A 22,782-nucleotide genomic window follows, 5' to 3' on the forward strand; every position below is an offset into this window, starting at 1 on the left:
GCAGTGAAAGAGTTAATACCTAGTTTTATAAAATAGAACTAATAATGTCTATCTATACCAAAAGATTACATGAAGCCAAAAGGGAGATAATATATGGAAAAGTGGTACGTAATTGGAAAAAACTTTAAAATATCAGTTACTATTACTATATCTCATCTGACTAACAGCATTCTGCTCATATTATATTCATTTGAGTATGTGCCTTACTCCCCTCTAGCAACTAGATTATAAACTCCTATAGGGCCAAGTTGATCTTTTCATTTCTACCTTCTACTGTGACTTACATAGTGTCTTAGTCATTGTTGGTAATCAAGAAATAATTTAACGAATGATGAACATGTTTCTCTTATGATCATCTTTCAGAAAATAAGGCTGTATTCCAGTGATTTCCACCAGTTGTGGGGGAGCTAAATGCCTGTACATTAAAGGTTATCCCCTACACTGGTTCTCAACACATTCCTTAACAGATATATGTAAATAGACAGTACAGAAATAAAAAGATTTACGTGTTCCTGAGAGCTAAAAGTATCACAAAATTCCTAATTATGGCAAAAATGTTTCATTTTCTTACTCGTTACACAAGGTACATATGAATAAACTTTAAAAACATAGATAAAATAGAGACAAACAATAAAAATTAATTTTCCAAGATAATTTCTCGAGGTAGAAACATAACTTTGGTGGCTAGATAATCCTGGGTTAAAGTTTTGGGAAAAAATTTTGAATGCATTGACTATTAAATTATTTCTGCCGCAAAACTGTCTCATGGTTAACAACAAAATAAAGGATATCTAGGAAAATGTTTCTCAGAGGACATGTGATTTACATCAGTTTATGATATGATAATGTAGACCACAGTTTATGAAACACAAGGACCATCTTACTTATGAAACGTTAAGTATCATAAACTTATCACAAGTAAGACAATGATAGGTATCAATCCAAAAGTGGGAAGTCTTCAACTTTAATTAGATGGTCAATGGATTTAACCTTGTCAGCTATGTTCAGTTGCCAAAAAAAATGTCAAAAATATGTACGCGTATAAAATGTTAGAATGTATTATTGGCAGTGAGGTAAAGGGATAGAAGAATAAAACTTCAAAATTATGGATTGAGATCAGCATAAAAATGTTTGAAGTCCTTAAATAATTTGACATAAGGCTATGACTTTGTACAAAATCTGGAAAGAAAGGTACTTCAGATTCTAGGTAAGTAAAAGCTACTTTGACAGCCACCTGAATGTATAATTGTTGGGGCAAGGAGAAGGGAGGGGCAGAGGTGGTAATCAGGAAGAGAAACACAGAGAGCTTCAGTTACTGATAACGTTATAATTCTTAAGGTAGGTAGTAGGATCGGAGAAAAACTCATGAAGATGTCATCTAAGCTGGACTTTGAATTAAGATAGGAGAGTCAAGGTTGTCAGGAGCCCATGATAAAAACTTAGGGGAAGCTGGCGATAAGACCAACACAGTAGATTAGGACCATATTGTAAGCAGAAATGTTTAAAAACAGTGAAGTCGGAATTAGAAACCTTGAAATCTAAATCATGGTTCTGCTACTCAATTTACAGTTAATCATGGATATACTATAAATTTAAATCTGAATAAATATCCTACAAAATAATATAAAAGGTAACTTACTCGATATCCTTTTGCACTGATCCCATGAGATTCTCCCTTTCCCGTATTGCCATAAAGTTTGCTTTGGTTTTATGGAATTCATGTGTATAATCCTGCAATAAATCAGTATCCAGTCTCAACATAAGCTAATTATATATTTTCATCTTACTGAGCCAGTTATGTATTGTCATCCTATCATAAATTTCCATCAAGCAAACTGCTACTTAACAAATCAAATTGCCAAGAGGTAAAAATGACATTATAATCACTTTCTGAAGCGTGACCTTTTAAATGAAAACAATTCAGTGCTAGGGTAATAGTGCCACTAAATCACTATCCTTCCTATCTCCTATTATAATACCTTGTCTTCTTGTGGAGCAGAGTTGTAAAGAAAAAAATAATTCTACGATAAAATGACTTCAAATAGACTAGGATAAAACTTAAGAGGCTCTTTCTACTCATCAGTGCATCTGATGGGGCTTATTTTAAAAGTTCATCCTTTTGGAACTCCTGCAGAAATTTAATTCTTAAACCAGTCAAAGAAAGAACAGAACCAAGAAAATCATAAAGAACAAAATAAGTTTTAAATATTTTACTTTCTTTTTCTATTACCATATTTTTAAGACAGTAAGGAGCATTCATTACTTTTTTTTTAAATTCAGAGACATATATAAAGATGAAAATCATAATCTCATTTTTCAGAGAGTCCCTGTTGACACTTTAAAAACAAAAATAATACACGAACATGGGGAGAATACTGAAAGAGCACCAAAAGGAATAAAAGTAAAAACCATCCTGCTCCACAGCTCAGATCATTATCATCACTTTCTTTAATTTTCTTTCAGGATATGTTTTTGCATGTACAAGCTTATCTATTATTTCTTTCATTTATGCTAAAGAAATCATACTATATTCTGCTGTACACCTTGTTTTCTGTAGTTCATAAAATATCAAGTAATCTTTCCATATTAGCAAATAGAAATCTACATTCTTTTTAATAGCTATATAGAATTCTATCTTATGACTCTATCATAATTTAATAAATTGCCTTTTGATGAACATTTTAGTTGCTTTCATTTTTTGCTGTTTAAAAAATGCCACAATAAACATTCTTGTATATATATTTTATTGAACTCTCTCTCTTATTAAAATGCATTTAAAGAGTAGATACCTAGCAGAATAACTGGATCAAAGAATCTTACATTAAATTCTGGTAGCGCTAAACTGCCATATAGATAGACTGCACTGATTTATGTTCCCAGCAAAATCGATGAATGCCCATTTTTCTACACTCTTGCCAATAATGTTTCAATATATACAAATGTTTCAATATTTCCTAATCTGACAGACATAAAATCATGTCTCATTTTTATTTGCATATTTTTATTTGGAAATGTAGCTGAATATTTATGGTTCTGGCTACTCATTTTCTGTAAACAAGTTCATCTCCTTTGCCCATTTTCCCATTAGGTTATCTTTTTCTTATTTCTATTATTTCTCTGTACATTAAGCAAATTAGTCATTTGTTATAGTTTCTGGTATTAGGTCTTGCTTAGAAAGTACTTTACTATCCGAAATGTATAATTTCACCCATGCTTCATCCTGATCTTTTATGGTTTCTTTTTCTATATATAAGTCTTTGATCTATTTGGAATTTACTTTGGGTAAGAGACATGAGATAAGAATTTGAGGGTTCCCCCCCAATAATTAGCCAATTGTTACAGCTCTATTTTATTTTTTCAGGTTTTTTAATTTTTATAAATAACTTACCTATTACAAAGGTAAGCTCTATTTATTTTAAAATCCCTCTCTTTTCCCCCAACAAATCTAAAATACCACCTTTATGGTAAAACTAAATTTCCATGCATATTTGGGTCTATACATGAACTCTATTCTGTTCTATTGGTCTCTTTTCCTCTAGAATCAAACTGTCTTAATTATTCTAGCTTCTTAAAAGGTTTTAGTATCTGGTAGAACTAGGTATCTCTTACTACTTATCTTCATTTTTACATGTTTTTTCTTGGTTATTCTTGTTATGTCTGATTCCAAATAAACTTTGGTGTCATTTTGCCAATTAAAAAAAAAATGAAACAAGCAAACAAAAAACCCTGTTATTTCCATTGTGAAAGCAATTTATAGATTGATTTAGAGAACTCTTCCTATCCAAAAGCTTTTATGTTCCTCAGTAGAGTTTTACACATACAAGTCCTATACATTCTCATTAAATTTATACATAAGGAATTTATAGTTTCTTCCACTGTACTTTCTAACAGGTTATTGTTTGTATGAGAAAAACTACTTACTTTTATATGTTAATTTTGTAATCACCATCTTATTGAATTTGTTTCTAATTTTTTTTAGATTTCCTGTTTGTATTAGCTATATATATAAATATATATATATGTATATATATATATATATATATATATATATATATACTCTTATCACTGCCACATAATATAAATTTTGTCTCATCCTTTCTAATATTTATATCTTGTTTCTTTTTATTGTCTAATTGCACCACCAAGAACTTCCAAAACAATGTTATATATCTGTGGTGACTGTGGGTATCCTTGTCTTGTTTTTTCCTTGAATAGGAATGTTTTTAGTGCTTTATTATTAAGCATGATGCTAGCTTTTAATCTGATATACACATTTTTGCATTAGGCAAATAAAGTATCCTTTTATTCCTATTTTTAACAGAGTTTTTAAAATTAGAAATGGTTGTTGACTTTTTTCAATATTAAAAATATTTGCCTGCTATATTTTTAACATCCCCATATGTAAATATTAAAGAGTTTATTTCATTTCCTTCATACACTTTTAGCATTTTCTCAAATAATATACTAAATATAGTAAATTACTCCCCTTCCATGTTACGTTCAAAGCCTAATGAAAATATACTCTAAACCACCATATTATTGCCTAAGCATGACCATTGGCTATCTCACTGTTACAGTTAGCTAGCAAGGTCTCCCACAGTAGTACTGTTACCTACTGATGAGTATTATTTAATTTACCAGGCAAAAGCAACAGATATTAGACATTTTCAGAAATGTATAATACCAAGAAAAAAAAGTAAAACAAGACAAACTTCTATAGCATAGCATTTATCCTCCCAGATTTTTCCCTTTGTTCTCTTGAATACATATGCACACACATTCTATTCAGGGATTAAAAAAAAACACCCCGTAACAACATAAAATCTCAAGCCCCATATATTACCTGCAGAATGTCTCTATGTCGTTGTAATGTATGCATCAGTGCCGCATTCAAAGAGGGGACACCCGCACTATTGGTATATTCTGCCATTTTATCATTTACTTCTGTAAGCTAAAAAAAAAAACCAAAAAACAAAAATATTGTAGAAAGCACTATAAGGAGATAAGAGTAAATTACATGCCTGTTTGCCCTTTGGCTAACAGCAAAACAAACCAACCAAAAACAAGAAGCCAGTAGGCAAGGAGTCAGTATTTCTGCCGAATAATACATAAAAGCTAAAATAACACCCATGGCTACCATCAAAATTCAAGTGGCCTGGGAGGCACACATCTTGAATGAAAGGGTGATTTCAATAAACATGTCTACATTAATATAATCCAGTACCGTACCTAACAAGTACACAGTTATCAGCAAAATAGCCATTTAACAGAAAGAGCTTACCCTTGCCAAAAGCTGTTCAATCTCAATTGCCATTGTTTCAAACATTCTGTCTTGGCTTGATCCATTTAAAAGGGGTGTTGTGTCAGAGCTAAAGAGAAGCACAAATAAAGAGAATCCATTACTTAAACCTAATCCTTTAAAACATACTTAAAAGAATAAGGCAATTGTCCCTAAAGAGATCAGGTAGAATTCCTGAGATATTCTGTTCTTCAGAAGCTGTACTTTTTATAAAAGTTTTCCTATATGGATCACACATATCCTAAATATTAAATTCAGTATAAAGTATAATTGAATATAAGATTTCCCCAAGCTTTAATACATTCAATCTTAATAATGTAAAGAAATACCAAATGCTTGTTTACTGTTTCCCAAATGAAAGTAACTTAAGCTATGGCAGTGCCCAATTAAATGCTGAATCTAAAAGAACATTATCTGAAATAAAACTGTAGAACTTTGTAATACTGCATATATGAGGAGTCATAAAATGTATTACAAATTATGCTACAGGATCTATAAGGAATAATCTTTTAAATTTTTTACTGCAAAGCTATTATCATTGCTTATAGTATAGACCTTATGGTTGCCACATAGTATAGACCTTAAATTAAGTTCTCTCTTCTTTCATTGACTCTTACCAAGTAGAAATAAAATAAAATTGAGATTTAAATGATCAACAGATTGGATAACTAGTTATGAAATAATCAGGAACTGGCTTTGAGTCTAATACAGACAGCCATGTCTAGGAGGGAAGTTGTTTAGTACCAATCCTCTACATTTCTACTTACATTACGCAATTGTTTCAGTTTTGTTTGGCAAAAATTTGAACTCTTTTAACATCTAAATTTCAGAAAGTCAAAAATATAACTTTTTACAAATGAAACTTATGGTTGACAGATTCAAATTCTAAAACCACACGCCCTGAAAGTTCTTTTGCCTCCTCTGAAAAACCACTAACCTTCGTAAGGTCCCCAAGTGGTATGTATTATCACACAAGCAGCTCAATACAGCTCTTAGTTATACTGAACACAGACAAATACCCAGGCAATGACAATGCTCTCCAATCTTACTGAAGACACTGTCCTGCCCTGGGACAATGATTGGGGTATGGCAAATGAAAACAGATTAAGTCATCAATTTAACATCAAAATAGTACCTTAGCGACTACTATTTCCCTTCTCCACATACATTTCCACAGCAATAGTAACAAGCAATGAAATAGACAACAAAGTAGCTAATGAGGATTTTTAAGATGTTTGTCTAGGTCCAAATTTTTATTTCTTCTTGAAACATTTCAATTTATTTGCCTTAAAATATATAAAAATATCTAATTCTTTATTACTGTCAGAGCCAACTCAAGTTTCTGTGGTTATCCCTTAAATGTGCCCAGGCAAGAATACTCTATATACTACTAATACAGACCCTCCCATACCAGATATATAAAAAAGAACAATTGGCCAATGAATGTAAGCTCCATAAGGAAGGAAATTACCTATGTCTTATTCAAAGATAAATACCCAGCTCCTAGAATACAGCTTGGCACATGGCAGATGCTTATTAAGTACTTGTAGAACGAATGAGGAAGCAATTTCTACATTCACCATTCTCAGGAGAGAATATGAAGTCTAGGAAAATGGTCAAAAAGTCCTTCTCCACAATATAAAATTCAGTTAAATTTAGTTCAATTTATAGGTATGTGATGATCCATCGACCATTAAATTCTTAAAATACAGAAAATAAACAAAATTACTCCTGGAAGGAAAACTCTGGTCATCAGTGAACTCATTCATTCTGACATGTTTTCCACCTGGGCAACAAACAAAAGACTTTAAAATGCACATGGGATCTTGAGCCTCAGGGCCTTCGGATTCTTACTGAACAGGACAGAGAGGCTGAAGTAAGTCCACAAAGTCAGTCCCAATTTGTTGTAGAATTTCTTAAGGAATGTCTTCAACACAGTTTTGCCTTTAAAGGAGTCACAAAAGTATTAAGTTTAAGAAGTACAGAGAACACAGAAAAAGCATCATGTAATTTCACCTCTTAACTATTTGGAGTTTTAAAATTGTATAATCATTGGCATAGCCAAGTAGGAGACCTAAATTCAGGAAACAGGCTTTGCAGTGGTAAAATAAACTTAATCATGGAAAGGAACATTCTTCAACTCTCTTTACTTGCTAAGTAAAGGGAAGCCCAAAGCAATGCGCTGCAAATAAAGCTACGTGACGTGCCAACAGCTTACTTTCAGATCCCAGGTCCTAGACTCAACATGTTGATGTTGGCCCTGTTATCGTTTGTTCTTTTATAATGTGCCCTATTATAAAGAAGCAACACTTTGGCTATAGCATCAAAATGAGTCTTCTGTTAGAATGTGCATAGATGGTTTTAGAGCATGGCTATGGAGACAGAAAAACGTGGGTTCAAATCCAAGCTCACTTTTTATTGTTATTAGCTGAAAAATATCCCACCACCACCAACCCTCAAAAAAGTATGTAAAATAAACACAGGATAACAACTAACTCTGCTACGAGCAATTTCACTGTTAGATGGATAAAAACATTTTTATAAGTAAAAATTTTTCCAGCAGTCTTTATATACAGCTCTTAAAACAGTACCTGACACATGATGAACAGTGCCAGCTATTAAAATTATTATTAATTAGCAAAAATTGAAAACAATATCCATCTACATAATAAATTGATATAACCATAAAGATAATTCTATATGTAGCAAATGAATATACCAGAGTTAAATGTATCCATATCTTAATCTCAAAGATAATGTTAACAAAAAAGCAAGTTGTAAAAGAACTACAGTAGGATACTACGAATTGTTTAGGAACACATATACAGTACAGTAAAAATATACGGAGATTACAGGGAGAGAAAAAAATGGATGCCACTGGGGCTTCGACTGAATTGGTAACGATAATTTCTTAAAATGGGAGATAGGTACACGAGGATCCATTATATTATCCTTTATACCTTTTTCTAAGCATCTTAAATATTTCCTCATATTTTTTGAAATAAGTGGATGGCCTAAAGTGAACGTAAGATTCAAAGATATGAATATATTTTCCAGTAGAACTACCATATAATCCAGCAATTCCTCTTCTGGGTATTTATCTGAAGCATATGAAAACACGAATTTGAAAAGGTATGTATAGCCCTATCTATGCTCACTGCAGCATTATTTCTAATAGCCAAGATATGGAAACAACCTAGTGTCCATCGATGAATGAATGGGTAAAGCATATGTGACACACACACACACACACATACACAGTGCAATACTACTCAGCCATAAAAAAAAGATGAAATCTTGCCATTTGAACAATATGAATGGTCCTTGAGGTTATTATGCGAAGTGAAATAAGACAGAAAAGGACAAAAACTCTATGATTTCACTCATGTGGAATAAAAAACAAAAAAGAAACAAACCAACACACAAAACAAAAACAAACTCATAGATACAGAAAACAGATGGGTGATTGGGGGAGGGTCAACATGGGAAAAGAGGGTCAAATGTATGGTGACAGATGGAAACTGGACTTTTGGTAGTGAGTACACTATAGTGCATACAGACAAAATTACAATGTTGTACACCTGAAACTTAGATAATGTTATTAACCAATGCTACTTCAATTTGAAAAAAATTTAAAAGAATACATTTTCTATATGCTCAATAAAGTAGTATACTAGTTTCTCAAAAAAGAACCAATATGAAAAATAGCTTGATTTATAGCAAGGATATACACATAAGATTCATTCTAAAATGGCATTAGATTCATTCTAAAATGCCAGAATAGCAGTACGTGTACTTTGCATGTGGGTAGTTCCTCAGATCTATTTAGCAATCAGAAGATGTACGAAGTACAATGTGGGCCAATCAACCACATTTTCCTACACTGGCTGAACTAGTAACTTATTTTTAACACAAACTCATTCTTAAGCCTTCACATTTTCCTCCTGACACTGTCACAATCTTTGCCTAAGGGTCTCTAAGTCTCAAGAATTAAGTTTTATAAATCACTAAAAAACAAAACAAATAATAACATAAAAATAAATACCAAACATTCACGAATAGAACAAATTACAAAGTTATATATTTTAGTTTATTTTTTAATGCTTTAAAAACATATAGTTTAAGGCATAAGAGACAGAATCTGGTAGTACCTATACCTGTCGCGCCTTCCATCTCGAGCACTGCTGTGGCTGTAACTGGTACATAGTTTACTGAAGGAAACTAGTTTCAGGTCAAGTTCATTTTCCAGCTGTCGAGCCTGTTTCCTGAGATCTTTAACAAAATTATAAAAGCAAATAATTAGACACAAAAAGTCCATTATACACATAAAACTAACAAAACTATTCTGAACAAAACAAACTAAGAAAATGATCATATATTGATCTAGATTCCCCAATAAAGAATGTGTTACAAGGAAGAAGCCAAAGGCATACCCAGGAAAGCAAACTGTCACTTATTTAAACTTCAGATGGGGCAAACAGGGGAGAAACAGTGGGGGATGCACATTTTCAGCTTTACCCCAAACATAGCTCGACAACAAATTGTTGTTCTAACATCCCGAAAATTATTTCTATAGCAATAAATAATTTTTGTAATTCAGAGAAATCAGAAGAAAATAGAAGTCACAAAGGAACTGACTATGATTTATGACCAGCATTATATCAATTTACCAGCTACCTTTATAAAAAAAGAAACCATCATTGTTTTTGACAGGGATTCTCCTATCTCTTTATGTTCCACAGCTTTATTAGGCTTACGAAATTCTTAACAGAATGACTTAGTGATTGTGCATAAAGAAAAAATAATCATTGACAAAGATAAAAACACTGTCTTTCAATGAACTTACTAAAAGAAATTTGGAGAGGCTGAAATTAACACTAAAAATGTGCTATTAACAAGATCAAACATAGGTATAACAAAAATAAGCATAAGTTAAAAAAAAAAAACAGAAGCAAACAAGCAAGCAGAGAAACTGGTATAGCAGTTTGGCATATATAGATGAACTTGGCATATAAGTGGTTGAGTTCTGAGAGAAGCCCCAGTCCGAAAAGCTACATCTAGAGGTATGTGCTCTCATTCATGGTGAGGGGGATCAAAATAAAAGGGCTGAAATATGGGAATAGCATAAGGATCTCATCTTTCAGGAATACGAAATGCGAACTGTTATTTCAATATACTTATCAGCAACCAGAAGTAGGAAGCAGCGTTAACTTCAGTGGAGCATATTTTCTCAGAGACCAAATCTCAGAATCTCAGCTCAGCCTCCAGTTCTGAGATTCTGAGAACTGGTTTGAGATTTATGGAACCTCAACTTTTTTTTTTCCCCCAACCCCTACCTTCAGGGTTTTTCTATGCATTAGTAACCATGTATTTAAAGTATATGGCACAGAGTAGGTTGTCAATAACAAGCTGCTATAATTATTACAACTTGGCGCTTCAAAAAAACTACAGCCTAGAGGCTACAAAGAAACCAACAGCAACTTCTACTTAATTTAAAAATATTTTCTAGCTAGTACACACATTTCAAATAGTCATTTTTTAATACATGTTTTAAAACTAGAATCACGCTTCTCTTTAATTAGTAACTGTCTTTTCTAGTAGAAAACGTCAAGTAAAATAAGAGCATTTTGAAAGTACGACAGGCAAGTATGGATGAACTTAGAATGAAATATCTTAGACCCAGTGGCTGACAGTAACAAGATTGTTACTTGTAGTGGTTTCCAGAGGCTTCAGTGGGTAGCAATTGTTTAAAAGGGAAAAAGTATTCGAAGAGCAGTTTCTATGCTGCAGTAAAGCAAAGAAACACTTGAAAAGAAAATTGTGAGCCTTCTCTCATCTTTGCTCACCATCATGGTCCAGAAATGAGTTTTCCAAGAGCCCACTTTATGTTTTCAGTAATTAAATAAAAGTACTCTGCCAAATCACAGGATGGTTTTTTGATAGAACAGGTACAGCAAATGCAATAATCATTATACAATTCACACTGGTTCTCTTAACTTTCTCTCTTTAACAAAACCGATCTCCGGAGCAGAGGGTGAAGTTATTTCCTCTGCCTTCAAATCGCGACACGACACCCAATCCTCGAAGTCCCAGCCTGAATCAGCAGCCAAGGGGACCCAATAGGAGACATTCCGCTCATACAGCTTCCCTCGATGAACCGGACCGACAAGTTCCTCCTTTCTCTTTTCCTACTCAACTGTCTTAAGGCGCTGACTCCTCCGGTCTCCTGCGCTCGGGATACCCTCGTCCAACACTCGTTTCCTCTCCGAGTTCATACCTCCAGCCCTTTCGTCCGAGTTCCGCTACCCTCTCAACCCAGTTTTCCTCCGGCGAGTCAGGCCCGTCTTCCTCTCAATGCCCGCTCAGCCCACTCTGTCCACCCCCTGCCCTAGATCCCGCTGCCACTCAGGTCAGCCCCCTGCCCCAGACCACTCGGTCTCCTCAGTCCCCAGGCCCCGAGGCTCCCCCTGGACAAGCCCCGCCCCTCAGCCCGGCCGCTCCGGAGACCAGGCTCTTTCCTCTGCTGCCTCGTCCAAGACCCATCCTCACTCAGCCCCTCTGCCTCTAGGCGAGTCCCACCCGGAGGCCTCGCCCTCACCTTCCCAGTAATTGCTGGTTCCTGCCGCCATCTTTGTTGTCCAACGTCAGTCGGGATAGAAGAGTAGAGGCGGTGCGAGCCAGAGAGTCACCTCCGCGCCTTCTTCCGCTCTGACGCTGGTGCCGATGGGATACGTGAGCTTCCACAGACACCGCCACCTGGTGGTCAATTCATCCTTTTACACCTTTCGAGCGGCGAGACTGAAAATTTCAAGTTTAGCACCTGACACTGTCTTCTTTCCGGTGACCATATCCGTTCTCCGTGCCCAAACGGGCATCATCGCCCTCGCCTGGGCTTATCCCTCTTTCAGCAGGGGCCTACCTACCTGGCTGAGAAAAAAGTCATCCCCAGACACAACTCCCTGTTTCCCTCACCTTTTCTCGATGTGTATCTTCAGCCAGCCTCTTTCCCTTCTCAGAGCCAGTGGTTCTTTTCGTCCTAAGACCAACCGCTTCATCCTACGTGCGCCTGCGCTCCATTATCCCGCGATCTCCGACACATGTGCTCTTCTCCGCTGGCCACCTTCTCCTCTACCTGCAGCGGTTACAGTCCCAGCCCTCTTTTCTGTCCAGCCACCAAATCTAGAAAGTGTGTGTTAACTGCTTCCGTGTGCCTCATCTTGTCCCCTCAACCTGTTAAAATCCACTGTCCAAACCCACCCTTTATAGATACATAAATTATCACAGTCTACTTGTGTCCACATTTTACCAGTTCTAATGAAATGCAGAAATCTTACCTCTTGTAAAGGTATTTAAATCACACCTGTCCTTTTACCCACTCCCATTTATAATTGTCTTTAATCTTTCCTCTACGTTCATTGAGAACCACATATGATAAATGTTTTAATTTTCACTGTAACTGTCAAACATAATTTGTAGAACTCAAAAGAAGAAAAGCCTAGTTTGTTTACCCATATTTTACTCTCTGCATTTTTCTTCCTTCCTGATGTTCCAAGATTCCTTCTTTTGTCATTTTCTATCTGTTGCAAGAACTTCTTTTAACCATTTTTTAGAGCAGGTCACCTGGAGACCAATTCTATTAGTTTTTCATCATCTGAGACTGTCTCGATTTCCCCTTCATTCCTGAAAGATATTGTTGTCAGATATAGAATCTGGGAAATCTGACAATTTCTTTTTTTCAGCACTTGAAAAACGTGACAATTCCCTCCTGGCCTCCACAGTTTCTCATGAGAAATTGGCTGTTACTAGAATTGCTTTTCCATTATAGCTAAGGCATCTTTCCTCTCTCACTGCCTTCAAAACTTTTTTTCTTTAGTTTTCAGAAGGTTGATTATTGACTGGTAACTGAAAAAAAATCTGTAACTCCCATGGGACTATTTCTGTTTTTTTTTTTTTTCTTTATCTTCCATCATTTGATATTGTCCTTTGATAATAAAAGTAACTTTTCATTGGATGCTGTATATAACAGACTACAATTTGTAGTAATCATTTGAGGCTCCAGATGGTACCTTCCTCCAGAGACAGCTTACTGCTGCTGCTTACAGGCAGTTCAGGTAGGGGCACATCAGCTTACTCCAGGAAAGTGTGGAACTAAGACCAAGTGGGACTGTATTTTTTGTAAGAATTGGTCTGTTTCTGATGAGCCCTTACTTCTAATGTGTAGCCACACAAGTACCCTAACAAAGCCAACTGACCAGTACCCTCATCCTTGATAGGTGCTGAACTTATAGTCTTCCTGACCCACTGATACTACCTAAAGCTTCTACTCCGGTTCTCTGCCTCTTGCCTGGCTTCTCTGCTACTATGTGTCTCTCTTATTCACCACTTACAAATCAACAAATACCTCAAAGTGAAAACTTTACTATCATGTTCATCCTCGAGCTCCCTTTGGTCTAGGATCTTGATCCCATAAATTCTTGTTGCCTTAAGTAGCTCTCTAATCCTTCAAGCAGTTTTTTTTTTTCTTTTTAAATACAGCTTTTCTAATTGGGCTTGATGGGAAGGTCTGTTTTAATCTAATCTACTCATGACTGAAAGTAGAACTAAGTTCTTATTATTTCTAATTCACCAGTAGATTATTTTTTATTTTCCACATACACAATCATACCTACCAGTAATGACAAATTTATTTCTTCATTGTCAATACTCATGTTATTTATGTTCTCAGGCATCACGACTGAGGTCTCTTCTGTCAATATAGGAAAGTTTAGGTATTTGAGTGGGGTTTTTGTTTGTTTTAGGGAGGGGTTTTAAGTGCTATAATATTGCAGTTCTCATTTATCTTGCAGGACTCTTGATTTTCCTCTTTTGCTTCTTTTCTCTTTCATCACCTAAATGTCAAAGCAGGCTTCTCCATTCTTTCCCATGTTTTTCCTTCACCAGAAGCTATGTGTTTCAACACTGCCCCTTTAAATCACGCCTGCCCATTTAAATAGTGTTCACTCTGAAGTCCCTTCCCTATAGTTTGTGCTCTGATCTGCTTGAACACAATTCTTAGACCATTCAGACTTAAGGTGGAGTTAATCTTTCAGGCAATAGTTTAGACCCACTTTAGGCCCTTTCGCTGGCATCCCTTTTCTGTCTTTCATGCAGTTTATCTCCATCTGTTTTCTCTCCACATAGCCTGCCCTGGGGTGGGGCTGGGACAGGCATATTAGAGTATATGCTGAGATTTGGTGATTTTTCTCATTTTATTCAGTCAGTTTGAAGTTTGAAAATTCTCTGACTTCAAGTTATGCTGAGTGTGGTTCCTGTATAGATTTACTTTTTCCTTCTTTTTTTTTTTTTTTTGCATTATTTTTCAATGAAATATTGGGAGACAGGTAGCTTAGACATTAATATTTTCAGCTACCTGGAAGTTCACCTTCATTTTTTTTTCTTAATTTTATTTTATTAAATTTATTGGGGTGACAATTGTTAGTAAAATTACATAGATTTCAGGTGTACAATTCTGTATTACATCATCTATAAATCCCATTGTGTGTTCATCACCCAGAGTCAGTTCTCCTTCCATCATCATATATTCGATCCCCCTTACCCTCATCTCCCACCCCCCACCCCCCACCCTTCATTCTTTTTTAAGTGTGTTTTTCCAGGACCCATCAGCTCCAAGTCAAATAGTTGTTTCAATCTGGTTGTGGAGGGCGCAGCTCATAGTGGCCCATGCAGGGATTGAACCGGCAACCTTGTTGTTAAGAGCACTGCACTCTAACCAACTGAGCCAACCGGCCGCCCCTCACCTTCATTCTTGAAAGATGTATTCAATATAGAATTCTGTTGGAAGTTATTTAATGTTTTCCCCAGCACTTTCAAAGTATAATTTCACTGTACTCTGGTTTCCATTGTTGGGAGTGAGTCTAATCTCTTAGTCTAACTGCTAATACTTTGAACTTATTTTCTCTCACTGCTTTACTCATTTTTTTCGTCTTTGGCGCTCAGCAGTTTCACTGATGTGTCTAGGTATGGATGTTTATTTTTTCTTGCTTGGATTGTTTCTTTAATATATGGTTATCAAACATGTATTTGTCTTGTATTAAAATCCCCATTTTTTACCCTCTCCTTCCTATTTGCTTTCAGCCTATGCTACCTAAGAGAGAATTTCTATGGATCTGTCTTCTAGTTCATTGCTTCTCGGTGCCCAATCTGCCATTACAACTATCAATTTAACTATAGTTTCTGTACTTTCATTCGTGAAAGTTCTATTATTTGATCATTTTCTGTGAGTCTCAGACTTACGTTTTATTACTTTGAAAACAGTTAAGTATGTTTGTTTTACAGTTGTTTTACAATGTCAACATCTGAAACTGGTGAACTTTTTCTGCTTTCTTACTGGTGGTGTCTTATTTCTCAACATGCTTCGTTATCTTTGTCCATATTTGGTCACTGCCCTTGAAAAATTGTAAGGTCTCCTCCAAATCTAGGATGCAGATACCTTCCACTAGAGATCTGACTGAAACTCAGTCTCCTAGAAGTAGTACCACATGGCCTAACACCTGGATCCCCCAGGCTATGCATAGCTGACACATTTCCTATGCCCCATCCTTTCCAAATTGATTCCATTCAAGAACTGCTGAAAACTACCTACAATTCTTCCTCTTTTGCTCTCCCATCATCCACATCCTCCAAATAAAAACCCAGCAGCCAAATCTATATTATTTTTGCAACTTTTTTGTAAATCTAAAGCTATTCTAAAATCATTTTTGAAAAACCCAGCAGTCATCCAATTCATCCATTACCATTTTTGGCCCGCTCCCCATCTATCCTCTTCCCCAACTATCTTTAGGATCAAATTCTTCTGAGCATCTTCGTATCTTTCAAGCACTAAATCAAAAGCCTGTTTGATCTTAAAAAACTCTTGCTAGGAACCATAGAATACATAATAAGTGACAATAATAATTATTTGGAATAACTTCAAATACTTGAGCTTAGTCGTGATTCAGATCTAGCAATCTGAATCTTCCCCTTGACCCCTTCTCTTTGGCTCAACCTCAATGACAATCACAGAATATAATCCACATTATAACAATTTCTAATTAATTTGCAATCTCTTTGTACATGTTCCATCTAAAATCTTCACCCGTTGCTTTTATTTTCCACCTACAGCTTTATCACTGCCTCTTCATATTGCTTCTAAATGAATCAAGTCTTTGCTGAATTTGAGGCATCCATCTCACTAGACTACTCCCACTTCTAGTTACCATAGTTTCAATCGAATCGATCTTCTCACTCTCCTGGTTTCAAACGTCTTCCAGGATGGCCTCGAAACTTGAACATCTTTCTACTCCAAATCTTGCTCGCCTCATCTACATTTGTTTACACAGTAATAGGGAATTGGATTCCATCTAACCCCAACCAAAATGCCAAAACTTACCAGGCTTGCTGTTAACATTGTACTGATTAATGTAAGGTGGAAATTGTGATACTAAAGTTACAATTGGGCTTTATATGCTGATTTCATTGCTTTTACATTGTGGGTAATAATTAATGATGTATATATCTGAGGTTTGCAATAAATAGCATAGAATCAGTTGGCATTCTAACTGCAAGTGAGAATAAGAGATAAAGACCTACATGATGACATTTATTCATAACTGAGTAGTGTATTAGCATTGAATACACTTGATTATTCTCTTTGCCGAAAATAATCATTTTCTAGAAATCTGAAAAACTGAACATAACCAGATTACTGTTCATGATACAAACAGAAGGTTCTTGATTCCGTTATGAGAAAATGCCTGACAAAAATTCAGGACAGTATTTCAAACACTGGGGGAAAAAAGAACCATCATCACTGTTGAGACTTCTTGTAGCACTTAAGGCTGTTTTCATCGAATAAGCATAAATACAATCTAATTTTATTTTAAAACAAATCTGAAGCATTTGGCACAAATTTTAAAACCTTACTGCCATGCTATAGATAATTTACCACATAATGGAAAATTTCATAGCTTTTTTTCTTTACTATTCATGTCTCAGGATTTTTTCTAAATTAAAAAGACTGCCTGTAAACAGATCTTTGTTCACATATTTGATAAAATAACTTTCTTTCAAAGGGATCAGAAAACAGCAAATGATGCTGGTTGCCATCGTCATTCAATTCCAAGTTAAATATTATGTTGGGCCCTTTGCTAACATTATTTCTCTTAGTTCCCATTACAATCCTATCAGGTATTATTCCTTAACCAGTAGAGAAAATGACACTCAGATAATATTAAGAAACTTGTATAAAACAAAGTCACATAGGGAGCAAGTGGCAGAGCCAAGAATCAATCATAGATTGGTTCAACTTCAAAGTCCATGGTCAAATTTTTATGCTATACTTCTAGAGCAGACTTTCTTTTTAGAGGAGCCAGTCACTATAGAAGTACCATGTTTCCCCGAAAATAAGACCTAGCCGGACAATCACCTCTAATGCGTCTTTTGGAGCAAAAATTAATATAAGACCTGGTCTTATTTAACTATAATGTAATGTAATATAATATAATTTTATGTAATACCAGGTCTTATATTAATTTTCGCTCCAAAAGACGCATTAGAGCTGATTGTCCGGCTAGGTCTTATTTTCGGGGAAACACGGTACAGCTAATTTCCATTTCTATTTCCCTGGTCTAGACTGAGTTCCTTGTCAGCAGAGCCCATGTTGCTTATGTAACTGCTTTCCCAATTCCTACTGGAGCAGCAGTATCAACAAATTATCACTAAAGGAATTGATCACCACTGTGCCGAGGAATGTCATGACAAGTTATTCTCACTGGACTCATCTGTGAAAAGGACCAACTTTTAAACAAACAAGTTTAAAATGGGCATATTAACATTTCCATGGCCAGTTCTGTGGTGTTCATTGTGGAATGATTATACATATGTCAACTGGGCTGGCTACAGACAGAAAGGAGAAATGTGGCTATTATATGATGTGATTATTTCAGAAACATAGTTTTCTTTTGGGTCAATTCATGATGATAAAAACACTACAGGTAAAACACTGTATCCTAGCCTGGCACTATTTTTCTCCTTGTATAGGTAGAAAAGCTAAATACATAACTTTCAAGTTGGAACAATACTTTTTCTGGTCTATTGCTTTTGAAAAGAGATTATGAGACAAAACACAAAGAAAGACAAACATCATAAAATAACTTTTATACAGGATTAGTAGATCTGTTTACATATAAAAAACAGAAAGGACCTCATTACAGTTAGATTTCACATAAGTTACACAGATTGACTTTTTAAAACTATGATTCAACTTTGTTTAAAGTCCCCTTTAAAAACTTCATTTTGAAGGCACAGTGCATGAAATAAACCAAAGAATGAAGCACTTGAGATGAATGCGTGTTGGGCACCTCATATAAATAGCTATAGATTGTTCTGGAGCTGGGGAATGTCACTGTGAAAAAATGGAGAGGGGAAAAACTGATTTTTAATCAGAGCATAAAAAAATATCATTATGTCATACCTCCAGAAAATCTGCAGCATGGCCAGAATAGAATGTAGCTAGTACACTCATGTTATGCTGTTTATAAAAGTCATAATCATACATATTTACATAATTTATATCCAGTTACCTCAAAATGATAGCCTACTTTCAAATTTCATAATGTATTCTGTCAAATCAAAATCAACTAGGACAGTATGCTGAAAGTCAAGTGGAATATTAATTATTGCCAAAACACAGAAGAAATGGGTCTTGGGAGATATCTCTTTATGAACTGGAAATCCAAGTTCAGTTGACATTAGTCAGGGCTCTAATCACCCGCCTTCAAATTCACTTTAAGACAAATCAGAAACCCAGATAGTCATCAAAAAGTTGCTAGATAGAAAATCACTGAACATCAACCACAGTGGAATTTTTGTACTAACAATAAAGTTGCTGCTGTTAAAAAACAATTCTACCAGAGAACCATAATGTAGGGCACAAATTCAGCATTTATAGCCCAGAAGCCTTTAATAGAGCAGGGACAAAACCTGGCACAAATGCATTTCTGGTGACAAGAAGATAAAACTACTGCTGAGAATAAATAAAAATGGAGGAACAGGTCATGGTTACTGAGTAACCTGGTGTTAGCTCAGAAACACAATAAGCTCAGGCATAAGTACTACCTTTTATTTATTTGTCAACTCATAATTAGTTTTAAGTTCAATATTCATTAATTCAGCAAATCCCATTCAGGTGAAAGTTACCGAAGATAAACCAATCGATCACACTGGGCCTACTATACATTGTTTCCTTTCTGGAGGATGACAAAATCCCATAGCAAATTCCCTCCAATGAGAATTGCAAGCATTCCTCCACTGGATGGATCCCAACCACTACCCACATGTTCAGCAACATACATCAAAACCAAAGGGTCTTTCCCTCTGAAATTAACTTGAATTTATCTTTGAACTACATCATCAGTACAAATACATTTACACAGGCAGACACTTTGCACATTACCTACTCAATCACTTTGCTTTTATTAAGGAGCTGGGAGAGAAGAAGGCTTACAAACTGATCACAGGACAAAAAAAACAAAACCAAAACCAAAAAAAAAACCAAAAACCATGCCTTACGAGTAAAGAAAGGCACAACTCAGGATTGGGCAAATTTCTTAATACTGTGATACTTACTTGCCTCCATGACTCCAAGGAAATGGAAAGTCTCTAGGAGAAACACTGAAAAAAATGCATTCCTCATCCCATATGGCTTCAATGCCTTAAGCAGTCAATGTGGTCTAATATTAGATTAGATCCACAAATAAAAGACAAAGCAGGGCAGAGAACACAGTTCTAGTAGTCACGATCTATACATTCATGTTAATAGGTAACACAGGCTGAGAAGGCCCTGTTTTGCAGGATAATGCATTACATAGAAATTCATTAAAGATTTAAGATTCATAGCAGAATTTGGTTTTCTGTTCAGAAAAAAAAAATGATAAAAAGAACTACTTGTATGTTCATTTCTAAAAAAAATTTATACATGCTTAAAAGGGGTGGAATCCAGCCACTGTGATGTACAGTTAAAGACATGTTTAATTCAAGAGAGAAATGAATTTATAAGGCATCCTCTAGCGAAGACCTAATTAACTACAGGCTGTCACATCAACTTTGTTTCATTTCTACCTGCAATGTCTCAAGCAGAGCCAGCCACTCATAGGCCCTTTGTTTGTTTTCTGACTTTTCATTCTTAAAAATAAAGCTGAAAAGACCACACTATCCCCTTAAGGAAAATGTGAAATATGATTAGAATCAATTAAATCACGTATATTTCATTAAGTATTAGCACCCCACCAACACTGTTTTATGTATGTGGTGGGGTAAGAGTGGGGTGGCAAGGGCTCAAAATTTAGAGTTGTTAATACCAGAATGGCTTAACTGTGAACAACCCAAATTTATCACAGATACTCATTAATAAATGTCATGACTTTGTTATTCCTGCTCAACCAAATCTCTTTTTATAAAGCCATTTTGGGTGCATTCCTCACAAAACCTGGTTGAATGATCTAGGTGGGTGGTAAACCACTCCACAGGAAAGCTTTGGGATGATTGATGTATTAATGGATATAGGATACAATTTGAAAGGATGAGAGCAAGTTTTTTGATCCCCTGATTAGTATAAGTTCAGCAGCAACTTGGCCATTAAAACATTCAAAGGTATTAAACCATTAGATCATTGGTAAGACTCATACTTACAAAAAGCATCACTTCCACTGAATAACAGACACAATAAAATGCAAATCTTTCAGGTCTTTTAAATAACCCAACTGGCAGTGAAGATGATGCTCTTGTCACGACAGTGTCATATCACACAGCAGTTCATAGTTTACATTGTTTTAAATGGAGGGAGCCATTTTAAATGCTTTCAACTGAACTTTTAACAAAATTGGCTGATCAAAAAGAGACTGTCAAATGAAACCTTAGGACCAAGAACCCAATCACTTGCAGAGGTCTATAAGTGATTAAGTGAATAAGACTGACCAAGCTAGTTCAGTAACAGTATGCTATTCCAAGGCATAGGTTTGCGCTGGAGTATGAAATGTAGTTATTTTGTATTCAAATGTAGGGTAATAATGTGCAAGTAGGTTTCTTCCACACTTCCAGATACTTTCAGAAGAATTCATATCTTCTAGATTGCTGGGTAATCTGAAAACGGTAAGTGAACAACATAGAAAAAGGTTCAAATTTGGGAAATATTAAAGAGTTAAGCATTCCTGGAATAAACTCGTGCTTCACAGATAAAAGCAGCACCTGTGTATTTTTACCAAGTTAAAAGATAGGCAACATGAGTTTTAGCTTTTGCTAGATAGATCACTCTCTTAGCTTCATCCAAATGGACACTTAGATCTTTTACAACAAAGTCAACAAGTTCTCCCTTAAAATGGGGCTATTTAGAACTCTGCTAAACCTTACAAGAGAGGTAGTGAAATCTTGCTGAGAGCATAGCCTACCAGTTCTGATCTAGCCTTGGAACAGGTAGAAAGCCAATGCGAAAACCCATTTATTCATTTCCTAATGTTATATGTTTAAAAATGAACTCAGCCTCCATTAAACCTGAATAATGGGAGAAACTCCAGCTATTTAATAACTAGAGAAAAGAACTCCTCAGTAGGTTGAGAAAACCTCGAGTTTTAAAGCTTTATGTCAGATTCTGACTGCTGTCCCTGCCTTAATGATTCTGGATTCTTTTGGCCATTTAAAATAAAGAAGAAAGCTAAAGCCACTAGTAAACACCTGATGTGCAAAATACAACATCCACTAGTTGGCTTTTGTAGTTATAACATAGCTCCGAACACCTTCTCTTAAATTAAAAAGAAAAACAAAGTGGCTGTCCCATCTCTGCTGCATAAATAGAAAGCAGATTTCTTTTTTTTTTAAAGGTAAGAGTACTTTAAGGAGGGGAAGTTCAAAACTGCCAGCCAAACTCACAGAGAATACAAATTTAGCAAGTTAACTTCCCAAAGCTCTTTGAAGAAGCAAGATAGTCTCTCTTCTTAATGCAGTGTCTCCCAAAAGGAACTGTAATTTTGCTTGGTACTGATGCTGGGAGATACGCAAGGTGTGCGTTTCAATGTTTGCTGGAATATAATGTTTCCTCTTCAGTGTCTGTTTCATCCTGGAACTCATGGCTTAAGAGGGACTTCTTGGAGCCGGTTGACATCATGCGAATTTCATCTTCATACTCATCATGATGCTGCCTGAGCCGATGAAAGCCATCCTTGTGTCTGTTAGACTTGATCGAGCAGATGCACCAAATAATGCAAGCTGTTAGGATCAACGCCGACATGGTGGCACCTGAGAAACAAAACCACCACGTGAATGATATTCTACTTTCAGGATATAAATAAGCAGCTTCTTACAATGGCACTTCTAATATTATAATATGCCCTTCATTTGTTTTATTTTTATTTCGTGTACTCAAAAACCTTTCATTATTAAGAAGCAGTACATTT

The 22,782-nt window shown here is 35.5% G+C and overlaps 2 protein-coding genes across 3 annotated transcripts in view; both read right to left on the bottom strand.

Annotated features, from left to right (window-relative positions):
• The window catches only part of GOSR1 (golgi SNAP receptor complex member 1), a 37,631-nt gene extending 25,578 nt beyond the window's left edge, over positions 1–12,053 (bottom strand). Inside the window, exons 1-5 of one of the 2 annotated variants that reach the window (XM_019739533.3) lie at positions 11,898–12,053; positions 9,457–9,571; positions 5,282–5,369; positions 4,844–4,951; positions 1,640–1,731 (exon numbers count right to left, since the gene is read on the bottom strand). In XM_019739533.3, the coding sequence (XP_019595092.3) occupies positions 1,640–1,731; positions 4,844–4,951; positions 5,282–5,369; positions 9,457–9,571; positions 11,898–11,928 (434 nt within the window). In that variant the 5' untranslated portion in view covers positions 11,929–12,053. Of the gene's footprint in view, positions 1–1,639; positions 1,732–4,843; positions 4,952–5,281; positions 5,370–9,450; positions 9,572–11,897 lie in introns of both variants that reach the window. The other variant, XM_019739532.3, reaches the window with a different exon arrangement.
• A 6,425-nt stretch (positions 12,054–18,478) lies between these two features.
• CPD (carboxypeptidase D) overlaps positions 18,479–22,782 on the bottom strand; it is a 65,667-nt gene continuing 61,363 nt past the window's right edge. Inside the window, exon 21 of the mRNA XM_019739524.3 lies at positions 18,479–22,624. Coding sequence (XP_019595083.3) covers positions 22,398–22,624 — 227 coding nt within the window. The 3' untranslated portion in view covers positions 18,479–22,397. The remainder of the gene's footprint in view (positions 22,625–22,782) is intronic.

This window comes from Rhinolophus sinicus, chromosome 12 (assembly GCF_057876585.1).
Source record: "Rhinolophus sinicus isolate RSI-liver-muscle chromosome 12, RSI-T2T, whole genome shotgun sequence".
Taxonomy (NCBI): domain Eukaryota; kingdom Metazoa; phylum Chordata; class Mammalia; order Chiroptera; family Rhinolophidae; genus Rhinolophus; species Rhinolophus sinicus.